This window comes from Anguilla anguilla, chromosome 10 (genome assembly GCF_013347855.1).
Source record: "Anguilla anguilla isolate fAngAng1 chromosome 10, fAngAng1.pri, whole genome shotgun sequence".
Classification (NCBI taxonomy): Eukaryota; Metazoa; Chordata; class Actinopteri; order Anguilliformes; family Anguillidae; genus Anguilla; species Anguilla anguilla.
Genome location: NC_049210.1, coordinates 25809253 through 25831962, shown reverse-complemented (window position 1 = coordinate 25831962; position 22710 = coordinate 25809253). Strand labels below are relative to the sequence as shown.

At 38.7% G+C, this 22710-nt stretch overlaps 1 protein-coding gene and 1 long non-coding RNA gene across 2 annotated transcripts in view; one reads left to right on the top strand and one right to left on the bottom strand.

The window, feature by feature from the left end:
- The window catches only part of LOC118206898, a 108452-nt gene that overhangs the window by 26258 nt on the left and 59484 nt on the right, over positions 1–22710 (bottom strand). The window contains exon 4 of the mRNA XM_035380042.1: positions 19890–20060. Coding sequence (XP_035235933.1) covers positions 19890–20060 — 171 coding nt within the window. The remainder of the gene's footprint in view (positions 1–19889; positions 20061–22710) is intronic.
- The window catches only part of LOC118206900, a 50953-nt gene that overhangs the window by 27779 nt on the left and 464 nt on the right, over positions 1–22710 (top strand). The window contains exon 3 of the long non-coding RNA XR_004761270.1: positions 22143–22367. This is a non-coding gene — a long non-coding RNA (uncharacterized LOC118206900). The remainder of the gene's footprint in view (positions 1–22142; positions 22368–22710) is intronic.

Genomic DNA, 22710 nt, shown 5'->3' with positions numbered 1-22710 from the left:
GTCTGCTGTCTGTCCTGGCCCCTCGCTGGTGGAATGACCTCCCCGTGGCGGTCAGAACAGCAGAGAATCTGACTACCTTCAAACGCAGACTAAAGACTCATCTCTTCAGGCTGCACCTCTCCCCACCCCTCCCTAGCGTATAGTTTAGCTCAATGTACCTAGTTAGGCTAATACAATCACGTTAGTTTTTATTTGGCAGGATTGTTTTTGTCTGATTCCGATTAGGCAAATGTGATTTCAGTGCTAGTTTGTACTTGGCAGGATTGTTTGTTTGTTTGCTGAACAGGTTACTCTACAGGGTTGGAGTCCTGATCTATGTGGTCACTTCTGGCACTACGATCTTTACTTCACTCTAGTATGTTTCTTTTGCACCTCTGCACCTTGAACTAATGCACTTGTTGTACGTCGCTCTGGATAAGAGCGTCTGCTAAATTCCTGTAATGTAATGTATTGTAATGTAATGTATACAATTGCAAGGATAAAACTGACTGTCCGGATGTACAAAACTGAGAACAAGCACTTCAAAAAAGTGACGAATTGAATTTGAAGCCGAATTTCAAAGTAGAAAAAACATTTGAATTATATACAGCAGCAACACCACCGCCGCGACCTGTCAGACGGGGAACGTGAACATAGCTCTAGCCAGGAGGGGTACCTGGCTAGAGTTGCCGTTCTCGTTGTTAGTGTTAACCAGTTTAACCTTCAGGGTCCAAGTTGAACTATGCGGTTGTTCCCTGCACTTGGACCGGTACTTCTCTCTAGGGGTTTCGTCATACTTGTTCCTGGTTATGGTTATCCACTTTGTTGTACGTCGCTCTGGATAAGAGCGTCTGCCAAATGCCTGTAATGTAATGTAATGGGTGGATTCATTTAAGGCAATATATTCATCACTTTTAAGCCAAGTTTCAGTTACATATAAGATTTCAACTTGGTGATCAGTAATTAATTCATTTACAAGAGCTGCCTTAGGGGCTAGTGATCTGATATTAATTCATTCAATTTGTAGCTGAGGTTTTCAGCCGCATTATTAGTGGAATAACAAGGTCAGATTTTTTGCAGATTAGCCATACAAACACCCCTAATGGGCTTCTTAGCAAGGCTTAATTTTGGTCGAGGGACAGACACTATCTCAATAACATGTAACCTGGGCAGCAGTTTTTGGGAATAAGCAGAAATCTGAGTAAGACTGTAGGTCTTCTGCCTGGCCTTGGTTCTGGTGTGTCAGGAAATTGAATTTCTAAGACTATACGATAAATTACTAGCGATAAGAGCGGCACCCTCCCACGACGGGTGAATACCATCTCTTTTCAAAATACCAGGCCAGAAAGTATTCCAGTGGTCTATAAAGCCAACAGGGCCACCGCTCATTCAATATGGCCGCCACGGCCGCCATCTTGAATTTGGTTTCCGCTCATTTAACAGAAAACGCCTTTGTTGATTGGGCTGATTTTTTGGTGGTGAATTGGACTTGAACACACGGAGGCTAGTTTCGATCAGTGACTCCACCGCTCATTCAATATGGCCGCCACGGCCGCCATCTTGAATTTGATTTCCGCTCATTTAACAGAAAACGCCTTTGTCAATCAGGCAGATTTTTTGGTGGTGAACTGAACTTGACCACACAAAGGCTGGTTTCGATCAGTGATGCCACCGCTCATCCAATATGGGTTCCTTAATGTGGTTGGCCATGTAGAGTCAGGGGCATATGCCATACTTTGCAGTTTCAAGTTCAGGTTGACATTACAAGATGTAAGTAGTCCATTGCCTCATGATTTCTCAGTAAACAATGCACTATAAGAGACCATATAAAGATGATATTACTCCTCCAAGGTGTCGCCCATGTAAAATAGTGGGGCTGGCATTAGAGGGCTTGTGATCTGATTAAAATGCAAGCGTCATGGTTTGAGTGTGGTGTTAAATTCTTTTTGCCATTTGTAGTGCAAAAATTCAGTTTGGAACCCAAGATAAACATATTAACATTGAAAACTTTTCTGAATGCTTAAAATAACTGTCGAGGACCCTATGGCCGGTGGCATATGCCACGCTCTGCGGTGGCCTTGTTATTATTATTTTTCTTCCCATGGAAGTCTATGGCAGCCCCTATAACCGACTGGTCGGTTTTCATGAAACTGCGCAGAATGGTAGAGGATCATGCCAACAGGCCATGAAACAAATTTTACATCACTTGGCCAAGGGTCGGGGGGGGGCGCTATAGCAAGCAACTGAAATTGCAAACTCTGAACTGGCATATCTCATGCCCCGTTTGACCTAGGATCATGAAATTAGATTTTCCGCCATTTTGAATTTTATGCAAAACTATAAACGATCGAACTCCTCCTAGGATTTTTCACCGATCTGCACGAAACTTGGTATGCACAATCTATGGAGCAATGTCTACTAATTAACATATCGGATTTTTGAAAAGTTAAAAAACAATGCCACTATGAGCCAATGAATATTGCGGCGGGCGTGGCTTTTCACATAAAGGTGTATAACTTCTGAACAGTTTGACCTAACACCACAAAACTTTGTAGGCATTTCAGCACACATAAGTGGAGGCTAACCCTCCATTGTTGGCCCGATCAAACGATGGCGGCGCTAGAGAGTTCATTTCCGGTTTAGGCATAACCACTATGCCGATTTTTTATAAATTTGGCACATTGGTATAGGGGCATTCCAAATGGACAGGGAGCAAATATGAAGCCAATTAGCCATAAGGTGGCGCTATCATGAGCTAATAGGTGTGGTTTTTGGACAATTTTTGAACAAGCATATCTCCTGCCCCATTTGAGCTACAGTCATGAAATTTTGGACATATGTGCAACTCGTCAAGCGTAACACGTTTCCCATAAGGACCCACAAGCTCCGCCCATTAGATCTTCCGTAAATTACTTTTTTGAAAAATGCTTCAAATGCTACTAATCCTGTATGATTTGATAGCACTACGTTACCGCCAGTTCTGGTGTCACAAAACTTTGCATAATAATTGAAGGTCACTCCAAGGTCACTCTGAGTGACCACATGGTAGCTCAAAGGTTGCAATGGCGTGTTGTGCTTGCTGCTTGGCCCCCGTAATTGCTGCTTGCAGCTATATTTTGTTTATGTTATTTATTTTCCTTTTCTTCTCCTTTCATACATATTTTTAGCTTACGCTTGATGTGATTTATGTTACTATGTGATGCAGTGATAGATACCTGTTCTGTAGGTGTCACTTTGCAAATGCCTTTTGTTGTATATTTTCACAAAAAATGTCTTGTAGTTTTTTCCTTTATACTTCAAACCAAAAGCATTGCTATAGAAAATAACAGCTGTGAAATATTAGTTCATTTTTTTCTTGTCAAATACAAAGGTCCGCTGAACAATAATGACGTAAATAAAGATTTATTGAAATTTAGCTTCACCGAATGTCTGAATATCGAATATCAATCTAATGTAACCTTGGTGTCTTGGTCAGGGTATGATACTGTGTCTTGTTATTAGGGATGGGCTGCATGTCAGTAGAACAAGTTTAAAAAAAAGATTAATTCCTTCAAATTTGGTGACCTCTGAATATGTTGTAATTAGGACAGCAAACAACAGAAATTCAATAGGCTATAGAGACAGAGCGCAATTAAGTCCTGCCCACACCGGAGGGGAAAGCGATTCATCGCTCTACATTGATTTTGTATTGCGTGAAGGTCCCTCCTTGTCACTTTCATCTGCTAGCAAACAGAAAAATGCCTAAAAGCTGGTGTGTAGTGGGATGCACTACCAACTGGGTAAAGAACCCAGAACTAAGTTTTTATAAGCTGCCGAACCGAAAAACCTGTCCTAACATTGGAGTCTAGTGGCGTGTCAGCTAGCAAACTAGCTACAGGCTAAAGTACGTTACTGTCATTCGAAATAAGTTGGAGTTGGCTAGCGACGTTGTTTCAACAAGCTTGTAGATGGCTAAGGGGAAGCTAAAATGATAGCTACTTAGCTAGCGTTAATAAAATTGCAGGTAATAAGTAGCTAACGTTAGCTAAGTTCTAGCTGCTATGTTTAAACTACGGTTAATTTCTGCATCAGTTTCACCAGAAGCCACCCGAGCCAAAGGCCGTCAGAGACCGTTATAACGTTGTCGTGTAGGAAAATTTTGAGACTCCCCATGATAGTGATGACATCACATGGTAAAGTTAGGGTATTCCCATCAATGTTGATCAAACTGGTTCCTCCAAACTCTCGATGCTCCATGGTAAAAGTACATCACATGTATGACTATTCACTCATATAATCAATATGTAATCCAATAAACCTGTATCATTAGTTGCAGCTGAGCTTATGGAAACGCAAGAAACCACAGTATCAACTGTAGAAAAAAAGCAAGAGAATGCAGAAGGCTTAAAAAAAACCACACTTACTCACTCAGCAGAAAACATTAATCAAATACTAACCATACACTTATATTTTCAAACTGATCAACTGCTAATAAATGTGCTAGAAGACTAATATTTTACAGTGACCCCTATGTAACCTGAATACAATGGAAAATTACAGGAGGCTGTGACTTGTATTCTTAATGGAAAATTACAGAATAAAGACTAATATTTTTTAAGGGAAAGTTGGGGTAACTTTCCACGATGACGTTATCACCCAAGAACAGGAGATCATTGTGGTGCCAAGAAGGTCAGGTGGACCCAAGAACAGGAAATCATTGTGGTGCCAAGAAGGACAGATGGTATTTTAAGGAATGTGTTAGGGGGAGTTGTGGGGTGCACAGTGTATATGAATGTAAAACTGACAATCGAGGTTCAATTCTGCAGAATTGATCCGGCTTTGTGCACCTGTGCAAATAAAGTCTAACTTTTCTGAAGAGCTTGCTGCTGTGGTGTCTTTTCCCTCGTGAAGTTGTTTTCTACAAATAAAAGATTGGACTTCTGAATTCTGTCGGTTCTTAGACACGACAGTCGCTACACTGAAGTAGCGAGCTAGAGCTAGACTAATGCAGGGAGACATGGGGTGCTAAAATAATCCTTTGACATGCTTAAATCTAATGTTTTTAGCTAGCTACAGGCATTTTGTTAGTGTTTTTGGCCCTTGGTTGCATATTGTGGCGCTGATCGTTTTCCCCTCCAGTGGGCGTGGTTTTCAGAGTATGACGCGAGACAGAGTGCAATTAAGTCCCGCCCACCCCGGGGGGGAAAACAATTAATCAGTCTCCATTGACTTTGTATTGCGTGAAGGTGCCTCCTTGTCATTAGTGATGGGCAAAACAGTTCTTTCAGTGTACTGAATCAGTAGAATCAGTTCACTAAAAAGATTCGTTAAAAAGATTTGTTCACCAAATCAGTAGTGTAACCATGCTTGGCGTTGGTCGGTCGACTGAGCCGCAGCACTTGGATGTGGGCGACCGGAACCAAAGAACCAAACGCTTTCTCTCCCGATTTTTTAAAATAATGTTTTCCTTTCCATTTTATTCTAAACAATTTTGTTTGAAAGAATGTGTTTCAAATGGCCATTTCGTTTGTCTCTGCACCGCATTGCAGTTCAGCCCGCTAACTAGTAAGGTCAGCTGACTGAGAACGGTCGATCGTGAAAGATAAGCCAGTGAGCTGAGAATTTAGTTGGATAAAGATTAGGGGTGTGAAAAAACCCAGTGTAGCCTACCGAAAAATCGTACTGAAAACAGCTGACGGTTAGTAGCCTACCGAGAATTAAAACAGGCGAACCGCGGTTCATATATTAGCACATTATTTTATTTTAATTGAATGTAGTTTTCCAGTTTAAAAAGTAGGCTATAGACAGAGCATTTTCCCACATAATATTTAATAGCCAAAGAACCAAGCACTTTCTTTCCCTATTTTTAATAAAATTTTGTTTTCGTTTCGATTTTATTCTAAACAATTGTTTGAAAGAATGTGTTTGATATGGCCATTTTATTCCCAAAATGTGTTGTTTTAGCCCTAGATGCTGATTTCTTTACCGTGACTTGTTCTAACAGCTGCTTGAAGGAGAAAGTGCTGATATACGTTGGCTAAGTAGATATAGGCTATCGTTTTCTCATAAAATGTAGTCGATAAAATAGTAGCCTTGGCTAGCCTACTTTGAGACATGTTTTTAAAAAAAGGCTTGTTATTTCATTGAAAATAAACAGCACACTTGACAGTGATGTTCGATTATTATCCATATTTCTATACCGTACCCACTTTCCTCACCAGAGACTCCTCATTCGCTACAGCAAGAGGAACAAACTATTGGTCTGTCGTTTGCGAACGATTCGGGCAAGTGTACTGTCATTCGCGAACGATTCGGGCAAGTGTACTGTTGTTCGCGAACGATTCGGGGCAGGCGCAAGCGGCCAAAACCAGACTTCGTTTTTGAAGCTCATTTTCTGGTCTTGTTGTTCCTGGTTGCTCACTAGCGCCACTACGGTTGGCCTCAGTATAGGTGTTTTCATATCCAGTTTCCATGTGAGTCTACGGTACAAATGCGGTCAAAATACAAAGTCAATAATTTTTTCTCATGAGTACAAATAGTCACAATATGTGTATTTTATTCGTCTTATGACTGTCCATGGGTCGATTTTATGATTTATTGTGTCATTTGGGCACTGTTATAATATTTGTTGTGGACCAATGAGGTACAGTTTGCGTCACAGTAGGGGCTACAGTCTATGGTCACTGGGGTGGGAGGTGGCGCCTCTTGGCCTTGACATTGCGGCTCCGACCACGGTCCACCTGTGCGAAGTCAGAAAATGCAGGCATCCCATTTCGTAGTGATTTCATTATGGCGTGTGCTATTTACAGCTGCAGTAGACGACCATAAAATAATCATCCTCTGAAGTTTTTTGGTAGCTGAGTCATTTTTACTATTTCCTTTAGCCTACTTAACCAAATAATTAGTTGGCAGAAAGCGTAATCAGCTTGCTATATTTGGTAGTCCAGTAGCCTATGCTAAAACAGTTCGCAACTTCGGCTACCAAGCCATTTGACTAGCTAGCTAACCCTAACCGGCAAATATTCAATCTGTCAAACGTTTTTGACGGCTTGTCAGTCGTGTACATTCCGTAAATGTCTACCTGGGCCATACTTCACGCATGTGACAAAGCTACTATAATCCCGATTTTGGGATAAACACTGCAAATTTTTCAGTTTCACGAAGCGAATTAAGAGTCTTAAGGTTTACTTGCTGAATAACATACAACACACGATGAAATCACACACATAGAATTTAACGAAATTAACCATCTTTGTAAGACTGGCATTTAGAAAGGAACATGTTTTTAACATTTAAGAGACCGACAAGAGCATTTAAGACAGTGGTTCTCAGAATCGGTCCTGGGGGCTCCTTGCGTATATTGGCTTTTCTCCATTGGTTTTGACGATTTACAAGAAAATAATAATAATAGCCTAATAATAATTAGAAATTCAATGTACATTATTTTTGTCTTCATGCACCAGGTGGGAAACTTTCTGTACAAAGTGCGTTGTCATATTTACACGCCTGCAGATCAGTTATTAAAATACTTGGTAGATTTGTTAATCACCGCTGACAGTGTTAATTTTTATTCGGTAGAAAGTGATTTGCGAACGATCGGTCAGCTAGCGTCACCCAGCAAATGAACACCACAAACGGCGATGGAGTAGCTAGTAGCAGTTACTGGCTCATTAACTGACTGTCGCGAAAAGCTACGATGATAACTTGCTCGGTTAACAGCAGGTCTACCAGACAGTTATACGAAAATTAGCCTAGTCAAATCACCAGTAGCCTACACATCTCTGATTGATTGTCCATCAGTGTAGTCGATGTTCTTCCCCTGTGGTTCATATTGCTAATGCGTGAGCTAACCACGGATAGCCTACCTAGCTCACTGGCAAGCTGATATGCTAGCTAAGCATATTCGTTTTGCTGAGAAACATAAATTGAAGATAACTGAACATAATTGTATTATTAATGTCATACATATAACGTGATTACATGACACAGTACAGTCACGGATGGAAATTAAACTCCGTAAACGTTTGATAATATATTTTAAAACATAACGGCAGCTAGCCTCAAGTTCGTTCTGTTCAGGTTGATGGGCTTTTCCGCACCGGACTGTCAATCACATTGTAAAATCACAAGACCGCTTAACTCTATGGTTTTGGCTCCAAATCGACAACATAGCCGCGCCCGCCATTGAGCTTCAAAACGTGTTTTAGAGACCCACGGAGAGTCAATGTGTGACGTCACAGTAGCTTTGTCCATATGTTTTAGTCTCTGCCCGTAACTCACCTGCATTATAATAACCAGATGTATGCTACTAGTGTTAGTTAATCACTCCCTTTTTACAGGCATATTTCCTGAAGCACTAAAAACTGCCATTGTTAAACCACTCCTTAAGAGAAAAAATTTGGATATTTCTGTTCTTTGCAACAACCGGCCCATATCAAACCTCCCCTTTTTAAGTAAGATTTTAGAAAAATTGGTTTATAATCAGCTGAATGAGTTCCTCTGTAGTAGTCATGTGCTTGAGACATTGCAGTCTGGTTTTAGGGCAAATCATAGCACAGAGACTGCACTAGTTAAGATTATAAATGATCTCAGAAGGAACACCGATGCCAAAAGCTCTCCATACTTGTTCTCCTTGACCTCAGTGCAGCCTTTGACACAGTTGATCATGATATTCTTTTAGAAAGACTTGAAAAACACGTTGCTCTGTCTGGCGTAGTTCTACAATGGTTCAGGTCATACATGAAGGGTCGAAATTTCTTTGTGGCATTAGGTGACCATTACTCTGAAAAAGTAAGCCTAACATATGGCCTTCCCCAGGGCTCCATTTTGGGCCCTACCCTCTTCAATTTGTATATGCTACCACTGGGCAGTGTCATCAGAAAACATAACATTGACTTTCACAGCTATGCCGATGACACTCAGCTATATATTTCTGTATCCCCAGATGATTTTAGCCCATTCGACACCTTAGTTAAGTGCATTTCCGATATAGAAGCTTGGATGTCTGAAAACTTCCTCCAGTTGAACCAAGACAAAACTGAGATTTTAGTCATTGGGACAAAGACCCAGAGAGAGAAACTGTCTTTCACTTTGCAATCACTTGCACTCAACACCAAGGACCAGGTCAAGAACCTTGGTGTCATAATTGACTCAGATTTAAATCCGGAGGCCCATATCAGAAATGTGACAAAGTTATCCTTTTACCATCTAAGAAATATTGCCAAGGTCTGACCGTTTCTTGCTCAGGCTGATGCAGAAAAATTAGTGCATGGCTTTATTACCAGCAGGCTTGATTATTGCAATGCTCTCCTGTCTGGTCTACAGAAAAAAGCAATTAGTCAGTTACAAGGTGTACAGAATGCAGCAGCACGCGTACTGACAAAGACCAGACGGACAGCACACATCACTCCTATTTTAAATTCCCTGCACTGGTTACCGGTTAGTTTTAGAATCGATTTTAAGATCCTTTTATTGGTTTTTAAGTCACTAAATGGCAATGCACCCACTTATTTATCGGAAATGCTTTTTAGGTATGTCCCCAGCAGAGCCCTTAGGTCCTCTGACACCAGTCTCTTAACTGATCCAACGCCCAGAACTAAAAGGCATGGAGAGGCAGCTTTTAGCTATTATGGCCCAAGAATTTGGAACAGCCCTCCAGAGGACCTCCGGGTCTCTGAATCTGTGGACATTTTTAAATCTTAAGACGCACCTTTTTAGCATGGCTTTTACCTCGGCTTTATAGCACTGTTTTATCCATATCTTATTTTTTATATACATATATGTATATTATTACTTGCTTATTTATTTATTATTACTATTATCGTGTTTATTATTATTATTGCTTTTATTTCTCTTAGCATGGCTTTGTACCTGGTTTTAGCCTTGTTCTTACCCTCCCTAATTTACTTTTTATACTTTATTTTTATTTGTACTACTTCTGTTTTTTACACATTTTTAAAAAATGTTTATTTTAAACTATTTACTGTTATTGATCTGACCTTGTTTGTCTGCTGTGTTTGTTGTTGCGCCACTTTCATTACTGCTGCCATTTAACCTAATTTTTATCTTGATTTTTGTTTTGTCCTTAGGTCTTAAGTGTTTTTTCTTATATCCTTCAATCACCCTGTTTGTTTCTGTCTTTTTATGTACAGCACATTGAGTTGCACCCACTGTCGGAAATGTGCTTTACACATACAGTTTGATTGAAAGCTGCTGTGTGGTGGGATGCACTACCAACAGGGTAAAGAACCCAAAACTACGTTTTTATAAGCTGCTGAAACGAAAAAAAACTGCTGTTCTCATTCGCTTTAGCTTACAGGTGGCAGAGACGTGGGCGTGAATTTGCGAGGCTATCAACATTTCTGTAGTCACAACGACTAGCTCGTTATCGTTAGAAAGTTTATAATGAATAGCCAGTTCATAAAAAAAAGAAAGCGAGGTAGCTTCAATGGTAAGTTACTATCTGTCCTAACATTGGATTCTAGTGGCGTGTCAGCTAGCAAGCTAGCTACAGGCTACAGTACGTTACTGTCATTCGAATTAAGTTGGATTTGACTAGCGACGTTGTTTCAACATGCGTGTAGATGGCTAAGGATGGTAAGCTAATGGATAGCTACTTAGCTAGTGTTAATAAAATTGCAGGTAATAAGTAGCTAATGTTAGCTAAGTTCTAGCTGCCATGTTTAAACTACGGTTAATTTCTGCATCAGTTTCACTAGAAGGCCAAAGGCAAATACCGTTTTTCAGAGTCCGTTATAACATTGTCACTACACTGAAGTAGCAAGCTAGAGCTAGACTAACGCAGGTATGTGGATTTTAACCACAGCGGTGTGTCGAATCCTCCTATTTTCATTTGTGGTACAGCTCGCTAGACGAGCATTGGATCAGCACAGCAGCAACGTTCGAGCGCAAAACTGTTATCATCTGCTGTAGAGGTTGAAGCTAATATGAAGCAATATACCTTTTCCTCTCTGGTAGACATAGGGTGCTAAAATAATTTTTTTTGTAATCGTTTCAGCCCTTGGTTCTATATTGTGGCGCCGATTGCTTTCCCCTCCAGTGGGCGTGGTTTTCAGAGTATGACGCGTTGCCCTCTGTCTCTATGTTAACGGACAGTTTCTTTCTGCCTGATTTACGCCTGTTATCAAAGATAATGGAACTCCAGGCTATGCCATAATTACATTACAGTATATTTTATTTGGCAGACACTTATCCAAAGCGATGTACTAATGTGCACTAATTATTGTAACCGATCACATACAGTATTTTCCTGTGATATAAGATTAAGTCATCTCCAAAATATTTCACCATCTTAAACATCATTATAATTTAAAAAAATATTCTAAATATAATGAATCTGCACCAAATGTGTATCATGTATGGTTTTAAACTGAAGACACATTCATAATAATTAATATAGGCCTATATATTGTAGCCTATAAAATAATAGTAATGCAATCATAACATGTCCAAATATTTTAGGTCAATGTATTCATTTTAATGACATGATTTTTACGTATCTCAACAGTACATAATGTTATTATCATAACTTTCTGCCAAAGATGCTGCGCTGTATGCCAAATCTAAATAGTGGATCTCCATGTTTTGATCCATATAAAATATGGATCAAATATAAAATATGGATCAAATCAGAGTAGAAAATATAATTAAGGTAGTCTATTGCAAGATGAACAAACAAGAAATTAAAGTCAAGAAAAGTAATGATAATAATTTAAATAAATGCATAAATAGGAAAATAAGCTAAATTAAAATACAAACCCCCTCTGGAACTACATAGCCTATGTTTTACATACTGAGTAATTTGCAAATTGGCATTTATGAAGACCAGCTGTCTAACATTTTATGCAACTATGCACAGCCAGGAGCTCATCAGTCATCGATGGCAGTGTAGCATAAGGAGGGTAAGGAGTTAGTCTTGTAACCTGAAGGTTGCAGGTTCGATTTCCCGGTAGGACACTGCCATGGTACCCTTGAGCAAGGTACTTCACCTGCGTTGCTTCAGTATATATCCAGCTGTATAAATGGATACAATGCAGGCCTAAATGCTATTTGAAAAAGTTGTTAGTCGCTCTGGATAAGAGCGTCTGTTAAATGCCTGTAATGTAATGTCATCACCACGATAGCCTTTCATTCAAGTTTCATACACTGTAGCAACCAGTTAGCACTGCCCACTTTCCCAGAGTCCTAGGCAGTGCAGCAAGATGGTTTAGATGTCTGTTTAGATAGTTAATGAACTAAGGGTGAATTCACACCATGCAAGGGTTGGCTGTGTGTGGGAAAGATGTCGTTGCGCTGACTGGCGTTAACTTGGCACTGGTTAAAGAGCATACATTCTTTAAAAGAGGAAGCTTGATCTAGTAGTATCTAGGTGGTAGAAAATAACTACAGTCTCTCTGAACTGTTATGCTGCATTGTTGTGAGCACCTACATTTTGCCAGGCGCTGAAAGTGTATAATTTGAGCTAGAGAGAGAGAGGAGAGGAGAGGAGAGGCAGGACTAAAAAGTAAATACAATATTCGGTAAGTGAGTTTTTTGTTAATGGTCAACTATGCAAAAATAACTTGAACTACTGGAAAACTTGAAAGTTTGATTCATTTTTATGTACTGACTCAAATGTACTTCATTCATTTTGAAGAATCGAACATCCCAACACTTCCCAGACAGTTGTTCAGAACTTGTAGACCCCCTTCAGACCTCTTATTTTAACCCCTTCGCGCAAGCCCCCTAGTGGTCGGCACGCCGGCGTGCCCAGATTACTGAACTCAGACATTCAGTGCTACTGCAACCAAAGTACAGAAACGCGTTGTTTTTCATAAGTGGACGATACACTACAACTATGCCGAATACGGAGTTTCGCAGCGCCACCATTGTCGCTCTGGTCGTTCATTTAACACGCCCCCCTCCCTGCAGTCTCATCTACAACTACACCCCCCACCCATGACATAATGGACAATATTGTCTATCTTGTCATTCATAAAAATATTCTTTCACCACTAAAAAATCGTATTCCGTCATAGCAACAAGATAAACCCGACAGTAGCCCTAAGATATGCCAATACAGCAGTGAAAACGCTGCTCACTGAATAACAAAATAACTGAGAAAAAGTTTTTAAAAATGATACCACATCATTTTACAGTCAATATCTGGGACTAAATATTGAATAAATATACAATCTTACCATTGGGTTTTACGCGTAGAGATGTCCCTTTTGAGACTGAGTGGTCATACATTGTCTTGGACAAACCCTTTGTGAAATATACGCGCATTTGTGATGCCTGGGCACCTTCCAGAATAGCTGTGCATAATACCACACATTTACGGCGTTGTCGCCCTTTTTAGTCAGTCTGGCTTTATTATCAATTCATTTATTTAGTAGGTGAGAGTATAAGCTTTCTAACGATGTATAACATGTCTAATTTTCCTTGTGGAATAGCGTTTTATAGGTCAGCATGACCGGACATTTTCTTATCAGCGCATTCAATTACGCATTCACTCTGTGGTAGCGGTAAAACAAAGATGCTGCTAACGAAATGTTGTCAACTATTTTTCGGAATTTCTTGTAAAATACTATTATTATTGAGGACTTCTGAGCATAACTAAGCCATATGTTTGCTGATAGACCTAGCTGACATCGTTTTCTGGTGTAAGACAGGAGCGGATAGAACTGTATGATTGATTTCCTGTCTCTGTCTCTATCTCCTGAAAACAGATAAGATTTCATCATTACTATGTAAGTATTACTGCTCAAAATACTTCGGTTATATACGTTATTTTTGAAATTGAGTGTCTTTAAATAGGTTAGTGGTATTATATAATGTGGATATTTCATACTGTAATGTAAGCGTTAGTTAGTAGTGTAATAGTTTTTATGAAGCATGCAACAGTGATGACGTTAGAGTTGGAGCATTGCCAGAACGTGGTGGACGGTTGAAAATTGTTTTCATGTCATCCCATCCCCATACAAGAAAACATACGAGAGTACAGAGTATAGAAATACATACAAGAGTTAATTATTACACATTTAGGTACTGTACTGCATTGTGTGACAATATTTTTGCATTATTTTTTAACCTGATAGCAATGTTCCATCTTAAAAATTCATAAGGGGCTCATTTATATGCTTTATAATGGACAAAAAGCATTTTATTCCATTTTTGAGAGATTTTGGATATGTTTCTGGACCCCTAGATATTTTAGACCACTGTACTGACTGAAAGCTTGTAATTCCCACTTAAAAATGATGCAACAGTGAGTTTCTTGAGACAAAACAGTTGATTTGCAGTGAAATATGTGAATATGTAGTGATTTACAGCAATGCATAATTTAGACATTTTGGATAGATTTGGAGGCGCTGGGTACACTGCTTAGTTTTTGCTTCATAGATCTATACTAGTTCTACATATCCACTCTTAGATTTTATGAACTTGTGGCCAAGAAGTTTTTGATTCGGCACATGTATATGTTAACCTGCTGTATATATTCAATCTCTCAGTATTTCATTGCAAACTAAAAAAGTGCAAATTCATTTTTAATTTTTTGTCTAGACAATTGCATTTGTGGCACTTTATTTCTTCCAAAATTATGAATATAAACTAATCAGCTTTAGTATTGTAAATTGTACAAATATCCTGCTTCATTTAAGCCATTTTTCAAGTCTCTGGTGTTCTAATCTGGAGTTACAAGGCTTTAAATAGGGTACCCCTTAAATGGGCAAGGATTGGCAAGATTTGGCATATGCGCTAACGGGTTAAAGAATAGACTTAGCTTGTATGGTTTATTTTTCCAAATAATACCTAAAAAAGCCTTATTTACATTGTTACAAGTTGAATCACTCACATATAAAGGCTTGGGCGGATAAAGTAATTGAGATAGGCCTTCGGGCTTAGCACTCTGCCAAGGATAGATAGGTCCTGCTGCAACCACTCAAAGGTAGTGATAGTTTTTTCAATTTAGGGGAGAAATTAATTCATTGTTGAGCAATACGATTCTTTGAAATATGAATAACTAAATATTTAACACATTTCTTCACAGGTATATTTTCAGTCATATTTATATTTGTATTATGAAGATAATATTTCAACTTGGCTATATTCACACTGAATCTAGAAGCAAGAGAAAACGAATTAATATTATAACTACAAAGGAAACCTGATCTTTATTCTCTAAAAATAGAGTGGTGTTGTCTGCCAGTTGAGAAATATTTATTTTATAATTTCTTTAAAGAGATAAGGAATAAAAAAGGAAATATTGGCAGACACCTTGGTTTATGTTAAATCTTTTGCATATATTCAAGTTAATTGTTGATATTTTTATAAACATGCTTAAATTTACTACAGAATCCAAAAAGTCTAAGTGATCACAACACTCATGTTCAATGCAATCAAATGCATTTGTAGAAGTCTAAAAATCACAGGATTGGAATCAATGTAATCGGAGTAATCAATTAAATCCAAAATTAGTCAAATATGAGAGCTTATGTGCCTACCCTTCATGAAACCAGATTATGTCTCGTTGATGACTTGTCCAAGACCCAGTTTTAACCTTTTGGCATAATCCAGAGTGATCAGTTTATAATCAATGTTTAATTAAAGTTATCGGCTGTCAGCTATCAGTTATTCAAGGATCTATTTCATGTTTTGGAATCAGAGATAGAAGTCCCTGTTCCATAGTAGTTGTCATTTCCCCCCATTAATACGCACTCCTTAAACATATAAAATAGTGGACTCAACTGACAGACTATCATGTCCCGGAGACTTTTCTTTTTTCATTGACTTTCTCCAATTTCACGCATAAATATTTTTAAATTCATTATTAATTGAAGGAATGTAACCTTGCACGTCCATTAAAAAACATACACTATATGACCAAAAGTATCTGGACATCCCTTGGTCTGGGGCTGTTTTTCATGGTTTAAGCTATGCCCCTTAGTTTGGGGAATGCCCGTTCCTGTTTCAGCAAGACATTGCCCCTGGGCACACAGCAAGGTCCATATAGAAATGGTTTTGTCGAGATCAGTGTGGAAGAATTTGACGGGCCTACACAGAGCCCTGACCTCAACCTCATCCAAAACCTTTGGGATCAATTGGAAAGCCAACTGCGAGCCAGGCCTAATTGTCCAATCAGTACCAGACCTCACTAATGCTCTTCTGGCTGAATGGCAGCAAATCTTTGCAGCAATGCTCTAACATCTAGTATAAAGCCTTCTCAGAATAGTGGAGGTTATTATAGCAGCAAAAGGTGGACAAACTCCATATTAATGATAATTTTGGATGAGATGTTGGATGTCAGGTGTCCACATACTTTTTCCCATGTAGTGTATCTTTGGCTGGAAGTGAAACATACAACTTTTCGTTTGACTCATCTTCATCTGAATTATTTTTCAACAGTGCGTGAAGTTTATTCATTAACTCTGTTTTCCAGTTTGTTTGTAATTTTATCTCTTTACTACAAGTAATGGCCAAATCCCTCAGCTTGAATTTGAATAATTCCCATTTACTTATCATATCATTATCAATCTGGACAAAGATCATACTGGCTAAATTGATAATGATTTCATTAAAGGAGGACATTAAAGGAGGGTGATTCGCTATCTTTAGAAGAATGCTTAGCTCTGTGATTTGGAGAGTTCAAATTTGAACTCATTCATTCATATTTGTGAAAATAAAGCCCCGGCTAATATTGGGCTGGTACCAGCATAGCCACCATTCAAATATTTTTATGGATCCAGTAACTCTCTTGTCATGTTATAGCCCTTGGCAATGTAAAGCCCATTTAAAACCCTAACAGGGAGGTCAAACCCTAACTGTTTCAGCGATTTTTCAGAAAACATAATTTCACTGTTTATTTTTCATAATGTCATAAATGCTACATAAATCAAATAACAACATATAAATAGCTAACTTGACAAAAAATAATAGCTTTTTTTTTTTTTTTAAAGTTAGCCTCCCTCTTCCTGAGTAATCACTCTAGTTGAAGAGGGAGGTGGCACGTTCTGCCCATAATGTAGTCACAGCATTCAAGGCACAAACATAAAACAAAATTGTCATTTGGGCTCAGTTTAACCGGTCATTTAGCAAGGAAATATATAAAATTAGAGTAGATAAAGCTATTATATCATTTCAAAAGTGCACTGAGAGTTCAACAATATTACTTTTTTACTTTAAATTTTTTTTTTCTTTTTTTACTAAACTACCATGTAGCCTTTTTTACTTCAAATTATTATGACTTTACGAGCATTTGTGCCTGTACTTAACACTGCACCGAAATCAATGGGGTCTTTATTAAAAATAAATCTGACCTCATAGAAGGCATTATTACACATTTTTTTACAAGAAAAACTTGCTGCGAAATCTTTTTCATGTTATAACTTATTCAGTTATTATGTATTTATACTTTTTTATTTTTAGGTGTCCTAAAATGTTGAACTCCCAGCATCTCGAGAGAATCCTGAGGGGCTCAATTTCAAAAGCAAAATTTCACCAAAAAAAAAAAAAAAAAAGCTGGTTCACTATCTTATTCAAAATAACCCCAGAAGGGATTTTTTATTGGTGAAATGAAATGTAATTTAAATTGTAGCCAACCTATCTTGTCATTATGGTTGCTGAATTCGGATCAGTCGAAGTTATGCCACAAAGAGAGTCTCCCGAGCTGCTAATTTTCAGTCAGGTTACGGTAAGACACATTATTTCCGCAATAGAAAAATATTTATGATTTTAAAAGAGAGTTTGTTGTATTGTTGAGTTTGCACATACAGTAGCGTTCCATTTCATAGTGGGGCTGGATCTAAGGGGGGGCAAAGGGAGGCATTGCAAAATCATCATGGGTAATACGCTTTCTTTGCACAACAGTCTGTGATTATGTCAAACTTAACTTATATGCCCATTCTACAAAAATCTTATTGTTTAAACAATTCAATTTAAAAAATACTGGTGTTATTTTTTGATATGCAAAGATTTCTGGGAAATATGTCTATGTATTCTGTTGGCCAATGTCAAGTATCTTTTTGTCATAACTATTTTGGCTAGTTTTCGGAGTAGCATGTTCCTGCAGTAGCAGAGGCTGCAGTTTCAGGACCCCAGTCCTAGGACCGCATTTCTAGGACCCAACTAGTTTTTCATGGATAACCAAGGACCGCATTTCTAGGACACATGGACAAGATGGACGACAATCAGAGTGCAAGTACTGAATGTGAATCAAGTTTTATTTGTTTAACGGTAAAAACACTAGATTTCACAGAAAGATCAGACACAAGTAGCTGAGAAGAAAGACGGTACCTGCTCCAAGGTACTGCAGGGAGTCACTTCTTAGCATTCACACAGTATTCTCATGACGTGTCATGCATTTTCAACTAAAATGGTGCATACCATGAACACAGCTCATTGACTGGTTATCATTCATTTATAATCACCTGTCCTGTTGTGTGATTGCAGTCATCTGTTGTTTGCCAAGATGTCTGTCACAGTCTTGTTTTTAATTGTTTTTTTAATAAGCTCATAGTAATTTGCATGAAAAAATAAATAATACATACAAAAAAAAACATCTGAGTCACATCTGTGTTTTCCTTTGCCAGAAAGTAGCATTTGGGTGGAATAAACCTTTAAAACTATAAGTAGTTGGACAGAAAGTAGCATTTGGGTGGAATAAACCTTTAAACTAGGGTCCTAGAAATGTGGTCCTAGGACTGTGGCTGCGGTCCTGAAACTGCAGCCTTCCGCTATTGCAGGAACATAGTATTGAGTTCTGGCGATCAAATTTTAAGGTCAGCTAGTTATCTGAGGAAGAGAGCTAAGAGGAAGCTACAACTAAGCATATCCAATGCCTTATAAACACAAAAGGTGGATCTCAGAAGAGAAAAGATAAAACGGACCAGGAGAGAAAGGGTTGAATGGCTTTTTTAAAAATCAATCACCAATCCTCCAACTCAATGTCAAAAAGTCTGTCTGACCACAGATATCTCAACAAACTTCCTTGCTTGTCTGCTGCCATTCAAGGCAGGTTTTAAAACTGAGATTGTCAACACACACCTCAGTCTCTTAAAGTGTGAAAATGCTTCTTGTGCTTCATCCGGTAACTTTTGATGAGGGGTGCAGGGTACTGTGGTTATGACATTGCCTCTCACTGTAGTGACAGTACTGCGCTGTTTAAATTAATTAATTTTTTAAATTTAATTTAAATTAATCAAGAACTACCCAATGAGAAGTGTCGGACAGGAGAGACTGAATGGGCTGGCTATAGGCTACTTTCTCTCAAGAGAGTCAGAGCTCGGAAGCTGAAATTGAAAGAGATTGCTGATAATTTTGTAAATGAAGGCTCGTCGGATGCCCATCAAATGAGTGATTACCTGAAGCACATAAAGTGCTTTTAAAATAGATTTATGTTGGATTTCTGATGGTGCCATCCTGTTATACGTTGAATTGGGCCACCACGCCATTTATCTCAACAATTGTTTTTTATTTATTTATACTATAAATTGTACTAAATGGTAAACCTTGATCATGCTGTAAAATGTCAGATAAAGATAACTGTAATCCACATGCATTTCTTAAAGGGTTAGTTCGTATTTTTCCAGGTCTGCTGAGCTACTTATCACAAATAATGTCATAAATTGGGGGCTCACGCTCTCCCAACTCTGTCATTAGTTTTGTTAGCCAAATAACACTGATATTGAACAACAGCTGAGTAAATATTAAGATCAATAAATAATACAGATGTTAAACCAATAACATAGGATTCTGGATTTCAGTTTATTCCCCAGCATTTTGGCTCTTCTTATGTGTGTAAATCATGCAGAATCCTATGTTAACACAACCTCTGAGACTGATTTCCACATCATAAATTACATTACGATGTGGAATATTTGCAGTACATTATGGTTTTAATGAAAAGTGTGATATGCCATAATAATACTTACCCAGGAATCCTATGACTGTTAGGACAATTTGTAGCAATACTTCCTCATTTAAGATATATCTGGAGCTGGGAATGCAATCAGACACATTCTGTACATTTTGACCTTTCAGCAGTGCAGGGGTCTCACAAGTCACCTCCATCCCATTTTCAAGCAGTGAGGCATTAATCATACCTGAGGACAGAGTATGTATAGACAGACAGACAGATAGAGAGATAGATTGATTTTTTCACAATTGGTACCATCAATACACACCAGCCAATAAAATGTGACATACTGAATCATACACCATACAAAAAAGAACAAATTGACACAACACAACAATATAGCAGAAACATTCAGCTGCGATACTGAGCTGTGGGTAAACTGAGACATGTTGGGCTCAAGCCAGTAGTCACCATTCCTCCTGTCACCAAACTTCTTCCTCCTCCCCGGCTGATTGATGGTCAAGCCTGTCTATACAGTCCATCACATTCTCAGCTTCCACTGGGTACAGTATATGGGGGCTTCCAGTACCTGGTGGACTGGGAGGGTTACAGTCCTGAGAAGCACTCTTAGATTCCTGCCCAGGAAATCCTGGATCCAGGGCTCATTCAGTATTCATCACCCAGACTCTCCTGAGGTGACAGCTGGAGCCCACTTATCTGTCCTCATCACTGAATCACTCAGGACGTTTACATGCACAGTTGACATCGAGCTATAATAATAGCTCGATTTGGCCAAAGATGAGATTTCATTGGATTATTGTCGTTGTCCCAATATACATGACTCGGAAAGAATCAAATTATTGACCGAGGTGTGTCTGACTAAGGCTTCTTATAAATCCTGCTTCCTCCAATTTTGTTGCAACTTTTTTGAATAGTTCGTCATTCCGCATTTTTCTTCCATCCATGTATTTTAGGATATTTAACTCCTTTAGTTGTGATAGCATGAAGTTGGTCTTCTTGTACGTCCAGAAATGTTTTTTTTGCCATGTTACTAGGGAGGGCAAAACGGAGCTTTAGAATGTCACCTGCAGTGTATGCGCGTGAGCTCGACAATGCATTTCTCACAGAAAAGGTCGTTTGTCGCCTTTTTTTTTAGTTCATTACAGTTGTGATAGAAGTGACAATAATTAAGTGGTACTGTGCTGTTAGCCTTTATTGATCGCCGTACAAGGTTAATGTGAAGTACAATCGGACAGCACTAACCCATGAAAATGTACTTTGAATGGTAGGCTATTTGCTCAATCAAATGGTAAATGTGAAAAACATTCGATTATAGTCAGCGGCACCGAAATGTTCAGTCATACCCTCAATGAACGGCAAAAGTCCCAGTAGAAGATTGAATTCAATCTTTTAAAGTTATATATTTTCTGAAACGTTATCAATTCCGCTTGGCCACCGTGAGCGTAAAGTTGCTATGTAAATTACGGAACATGCGCAGAACACCTAGGCCAATTGTAGTCCGATTGAAGCACATACATGCCGTAGCAAATCGACCTTGAACCGCATTATCTAGGTATGTTAGTCCGACTTTGAAAAATTTGACTTCGTACGATTTCAGTTGGACTACGATGTTTACGTGATTTTTAAAAGTCCAGTTTTAGCCGTACTAATACAATAAATCGACTTTTTCAAACAGCATGTGAACCCACTGACTGTTGTAATCTGTAAACAGGTGTTATTTCCATCAGTGTATTGTTATCCTGCGTATTTAAGTTTCCCCAGTTCCCTCGTTTGTTACTCAGCGCTGTAATTTCAGGAATTGTTGGATGGGCGCACTGAGAATGGCTATTGAATGTTGCTATTTTTGTGTCCAGAGGCAAGGAGCACGTGGTAATTATGTTGAAAATATTAGCGGTGGGAGTGTTGCAGGTGGGATCACTCATAGCCGATCAAATGACTTCTTTTCATTCCCTTTAAGAGCTCTGCACTTATGCTTATTGTAGTTGTGTCTTTGCAGCAAAGTCTAAACTCTAAAAACACAAAACTCTAGCACTTAATTAGCCTCATCTGTAGGAGAATTAGACTCTGTATCTCTGTGTTGAATGAATGAATGAATATGGCCAGCTCTGTTTGTCCCCTTTTACTTTTTTCTTTACCTTCACGTAATGGTCTCATAGGTTTTTCCGTGCTTTTCGGCACACTTTTCCAAGAGTTTGGAATATCTCATGCCAGGAATTGTTAATTGCTTGACTGTCTTTATGTGATGAGAATTTAGCAAAAATTTAGACACTCAAATTAGCCTTACCTGCATGTCTTTGGATTGTGGTAGGAAACTGAGCTACCCAGAGGAAACCTACATGGGCACAGGGAGAACAAGCAAACTCCACAAAGAAAGGCCCAGGACTTTTTTGTTGTGAGGCAACTGTGCTACCCACTGCACCACCGTGCCACCACAGCAACTCCACCATACCACCCCTGCACCACCGTGCTACCTTTTGTACGTGCCATCTCTGTGTTGGCGTGTCTGTGTAGGTAGAAATTTTGCATATGCATGGTGAGTGACAGTCGTGTGGTTAATAGCCTCTTGCAGGTTCGTGTCTGCTGATGCGATATCATTTTGGCCGTGTGGACCCTCACAGATGTGTCAAGCATAAATCAGGCTTAAGGCTGTCACTTTTTTCAAATAATGATTTTGGAAGAATCCCATAAATAATATAAATTATTTCAAATGTGTACCATCAGAAATTCAATGAAATAATGCTTAAATGCAATGTAACTAAGAAATAATGACAACACTAGGTGAATCGGCACAATTTTAACTAGTCACAATTGTAACAAACCCATTTTCTCACACAGCTTTGTAAGAACAGATATGAAAATGCATTTTTGCGCTGTGC